This window comes from Acomys russatus, chromosome 24 (assembly GCF_903995435.1).
Source record: "Acomys russatus chromosome 24, mAcoRus1.1, whole genome shotgun sequence".
Taxonomy (NCBI): domain Eukaryota; kingdom Metazoa; phylum Chordata; class Mammalia; order Rodentia; family Muridae; genus Acomys; species Acomys russatus.
Genome location: NC_067160.1, coordinates 1242568 through 1247320, shown reverse-complemented (window position 1 = coordinate 1247320; position 4753 = coordinate 1242568). Strand labels below are relative to the sequence as shown.

The following is a 4753-nucleotide window of genomic DNA, read 5'->3' as shown; positions in this document are numbered from 1 at the left end:
AATGCAAACTGAGAGAGAAGCACCTTATTTCAGATTATAGTCCCAATTACAGGGGATTCCGTGAATTGTAGTATGAGGGAGCCGTGACAACAGAAGAGATGTGTGAGAGTCCTGGCCACAGAATACCCATGTCATGTGGCATTAGTGATAATTTGTAGTGATCAGTTTCTATTCTCAGTTTTATTAGGTCCAGGACTCTTTCCATGAGAGAGTGCCTCAACGCTTGTGCATCTTCTTCCACAGCCTCTGTCCAGCATCTTTTACATCTTTGTTCCTCAAGCTGTAGATCAAGGGATTCAACATGGGAAGAATCAGGGTATAAAAGATGGATGCCAACTTGTCAGTGTCAAAGAAGTGGCTATAGTTAGGCTGCAAATACACAGATATCAAGGTCCCATAGAAGACAATGACCACTGTCAGATGTGATCCACAAGTCGCAAAAGCCTTGCGCCTGCCCTCAGTAGGGTTCATCCTCAGAATGGTTATGAGAATGAGCAGGTAAGACACAAAAACAACCAGAAGAGAAGAAATCAAATCACAAATGGCAAAGATTAAAATTGTCAATTCAATTTCATGAGTGTTTGAACACAGCAAAGGTATCAAAGAGATACAGTCACAGAAAAAATTATTGATTACATTGTAGCCACAGAATGTTAATGTGAACATGTTAAAAGTAATTATAAGAGACAAAAATAAACCATATAGATATGGGATAGCCACTAGTACCCAACATGCCCTCTGCGACATGATGGCACTGTAGAGCAATGGGTTACAGATAGCCACATAGCGGTCATAGGACATGGCAGACAGAATAAAAAGTTCACAAGTAATAAACAAAAGAAAGAATGCTAGCTGTGCAACATAAAGATAATAGGATATTGCATTCTGGTTCACAACAAAATGTTCTAACATTTTGGGTCCCACAGCTGTTGAATAGCCAAGATCACTGACAGCCAGGTGTTTGAGAAAGAAGTACATGGGTGTTTTCAGCCTGGGTTCCACTGTGGTAAGGATGATCATGCCCAAGTTGCCCATCAGTGAGATCAGATAGATGATGAGAAACAGTGCAAACAATGGTGCCTGCAGCTCAGGGCGGTCAGTGATGCCCATCAGGATAAATTCAGTCACACTTGTGAGGTTCTGTTGCTCCATGCAGTCATGGTACTCAATCTATCCTGGATAGAAACAATTTTATTCTCATTATAGTTTTAACGTCATCCAGCATCATCAGAAGAGGATTATTCATTATGCAATATTGCTATAATATTATATATTGAAATTGATAATAGTTATTTCAAATAAATACCTTTTATATACATAAATATTTGATTATATATGTATATAAACAGTAGACTATGGTACTCATATAATGTGATTTCAGTGATATAAAATGTACTTTGGTATATGAAGACAATTTGGCTCAATGTGGAGAGGAACTGATATAGACAAAGATTTGTTAAGACAAGTAAGCTAATGTGTGACCTGACGTGCTCTATAAAACTTCCAGCTCCAAACAATGATTACATCAATAAGTTTTCCTTAACTAGCAAATTCTGTAACACCAATTACATAAGAGGTATAAATTACGGATAGATGTATGCTAGAAAGAGAGATCTAAGGATGTCCATGAACTCTTATGAGCAGTAAGTGCTCGTCAATGCTGGGTCATCGCTGTAGCCCTATCATTTACCACATTAAGAGAACTTTGGCATTCACCAATACCAGGGTTAGGTTTTCCTAAAATATGTAGTATATCCCTATAATACTACTATTCTGAAAGTGAAAATAAGAAAATCTGAATTTAAAGGACATCATCAGCTATCAAACAATCCTGAAGACAGTCTGAGATATTGAAGAACTTGTGTTAAAAATTTCAGAAAAAATAAAGTTTTCTAAAACCCTTATACTTACCAGTGCTGCAGTAGAGTGTGGCAACATTCTTGATAAATAATTTCAGATGTGTGAAATTGTTTATCCACAAACAGATATACAAGCATATTATACAGCATTCATACATATATGATAAACAATATATTACTTAATGTATGCAAAGGATACACTTGGCAAAAGTAAATCTAAAACCCTGTAGTCTTATTAAAAACAAACATATTCTTTGCAGTATTGTCTGGAAAGAGAAAAGATATTTGTATGATTTGATGTTTCCATGGCATGTTACAAATCGTTCCTGAGGAAGGAGGAGAGAGAGAGAGAGAGAGAGAGAGGAGAGCGAGGAGAGGAGAGAGAGTGGAGGGAGAGAGAGAGATGGAGAGGGAGAGGAGAGCGAGGAGGAGAGAGCGGAGGAGGAGAGGAGAGAGAGAGAGAGAGAGAGAGAGAGAGAGTGTGTAAACCTAATTTAATGACTAAATGAATCATATAATTTGACTATATATACGTACGTATAAAATTTGTCATGTGTAAATTTAACTTACTTCAGTTCAATGTATGTTTATAGTGGATACTCAAGTGATGTCCCAGTGAGACATACTTCTAGTAGTGAATTTTAAATATATGGGATTAAAATATTAGACAATGTTTTAAGTAATTGCAACCACAAACTCCTCTCATGATTTTTCAGTTCAAAGGAACATGACACATTGCTTTATCATCCTGCAATACCATCACTGAATATTTATTGTTTAATGCTTACCATGGAATATTTCATCAAATTTCACTGTAAAATGACATTTTAATATAGTAAAATGCAATCTTTAAGACCAGTTCGCTTGTGCACACACACACACACACACACACACACACACACACACATACACTAAGATGTGAAAAGTCATGTATTCCTTAACAAAAGATTTAATTTAACAATTCACTTACATATTAATGTAACAAACGAGAGCATCACACAGGAGTTTTGATACTCCAAACACCTAAACATTTGGCTTCATATGAATCAATTCACTGATATTTTCATTTCTGAATTAAAACTGTTAACTTGCTTTGGTTATGTTTCATTTCTCCTCTTATTTTTGAATGCACTAACTATATAAGTAAATGTGTGTAGAGTATATTTTCTAAGTATATTTTTGCAATCAATTTAGTTTTTGAAATACACATATGAAATGATTATTTCTAAGTAATGGAAAAAGGGCCTGTTGCTATTGTGGTTCAGCTGTGATGATAAAGATATCATAGAAAATAAACCCAAAATGGTGTTGTAGATGTCAAAAAGAAAGCAGAATATTACCCTTCTTGGGGATTATGGTGGCATGGAACAACTCCAGTAGTCTTCACCTTTCTCACCTTTAATAAAGCATTGCTCTTCATCCTCCTGTGTGCTTCTTTGTATTGCACTCCCAGGGATGATTTATGAATTATGTTTTAATTTCCGAAATAGTCCCTGTGGAATTAGAAGCTATTTGTTGACTATCCCTAAAGCATTGCCATGCATGCTGATTTCCTTAAAGATTGTCCACCAATTACAAGGGAGAATTTGTATATAAGTTTGAATTATGTATTAAGTATAGCAATTAGCAAACTTCTGGGTTGTAATTTAAAAATCATGAAATGCTCTCAAAGAGATATTAGCACTCTGATCTGATTATTGGTGGATGCATAGCATGAACTATGAACATATGCAATAATACAATGAAACTGAAAACATGACAGTAAACTGTATGAACCAGACAGAGGGAAAACACTGCACAAGTTCAAATGTATATGCAATACTTAAAATTTCACAACCTGGCACAAGAGTGGTGTTAGCAAAATGTGGGAGTAGGGAGATGAGAAGTGGCTAATAAAAATACAGTAACTCATTTAGTTAAAAAAAAAAAAAAGGCAAAGGCTTTCTTCAAATCCATGCACCTCCACATAACATTTGAAACAGAGAATGCGAAGTGATACTATTAACTATTTTAAAATAAATTTCAAAAATATTGTTGTCATAGTTCATACTACTCTTTTGTTTTTCTTTGTTTTTTTTTTTTTGTTTTTGTTTTGTTTTGTTTTGTTTTTGTTTTTTGGTTTTTTTTTTTTTTTTTTTTTTTTTTTTTTTTTTTTTTTTTTTGAGGGAGAGGGATTGGACTTTAACAGATAGAACTAGGCAGTACAATTCTGAAGCTGAGTTTTTGGCTCCCAGAACAAAAAAACAAAAGTGTGTGATCTTAAAGCTTTTTGAGTTAGAGGCAGGTCCTGCACCTGCCTTCATTAATAAGTGGCCAGCGCTACAGGACAAGTTAGGGAAATAGTACTGTATGCTGTGAAATGGGAATCACCGATACCCTGGATAGAAAATGGGCACTCATAAATGTGCTATGGGTAGCTGACTGCTACAATCCATGATGAGAAAGATGTTTGACAGTATGCTGATATTACAGAGGTGGGTATACTTGTCTAGTGGAATTCAGTTAAGGAAAGTTACATCACAGAAATGCTGTAGCTAACAGAGAAGTGTGCATGTGGTTGGATGTTCTATGATTAGAAAACTGTTCGTTAAAGTCCCATAAATTTTAGAAATAGTTTGGAGTTACTGCCATATAATTTGGAGTCTGTAAGAGTATCATTTGTCTCCCTTTACTTTTGGGTCCAGCATGATAACCTAATTTTCCCAAGTGCATAAATAAGTGATAAGCATATATGTAGGTTAGCAAAGGCCGACTAGCCTGTGGCTGTTGGGCTTTGTAGTGTTGGAATTACTGAGCAAGTGATGGGTAACACGGGTGTGTTCTAGATATTTTGAGTATTACTGAAAATGAAGTAAAAAGAAATTAAAACAAAAGTCTTAAGATGCATGAAGTAA

The 4753-nt window shown here is 35.3% G+C and overlaps 1 protein-coding gene across 1 annotated transcript; it reads right to left on the bottom strand.

The window, feature by feature from the left end:
• Positions 1 to 216: 216 nt before the first annotated feature.
• LOC127207614 (olfactory receptor 8K3-like) lies at positions 217 to 1152 on the bottom strand. The gene has a single exon (XM_051167047.1). The coding sequence runs from the start codon at positions 1150 to 1152 to the stop codon at positions 217 to 219; it is 936 nt and encodes a 311-aa protein (XP_051023004.1).
• Between the last annotated feature and the right edge of the window lie 3601 nt (positions 1153 to 4753).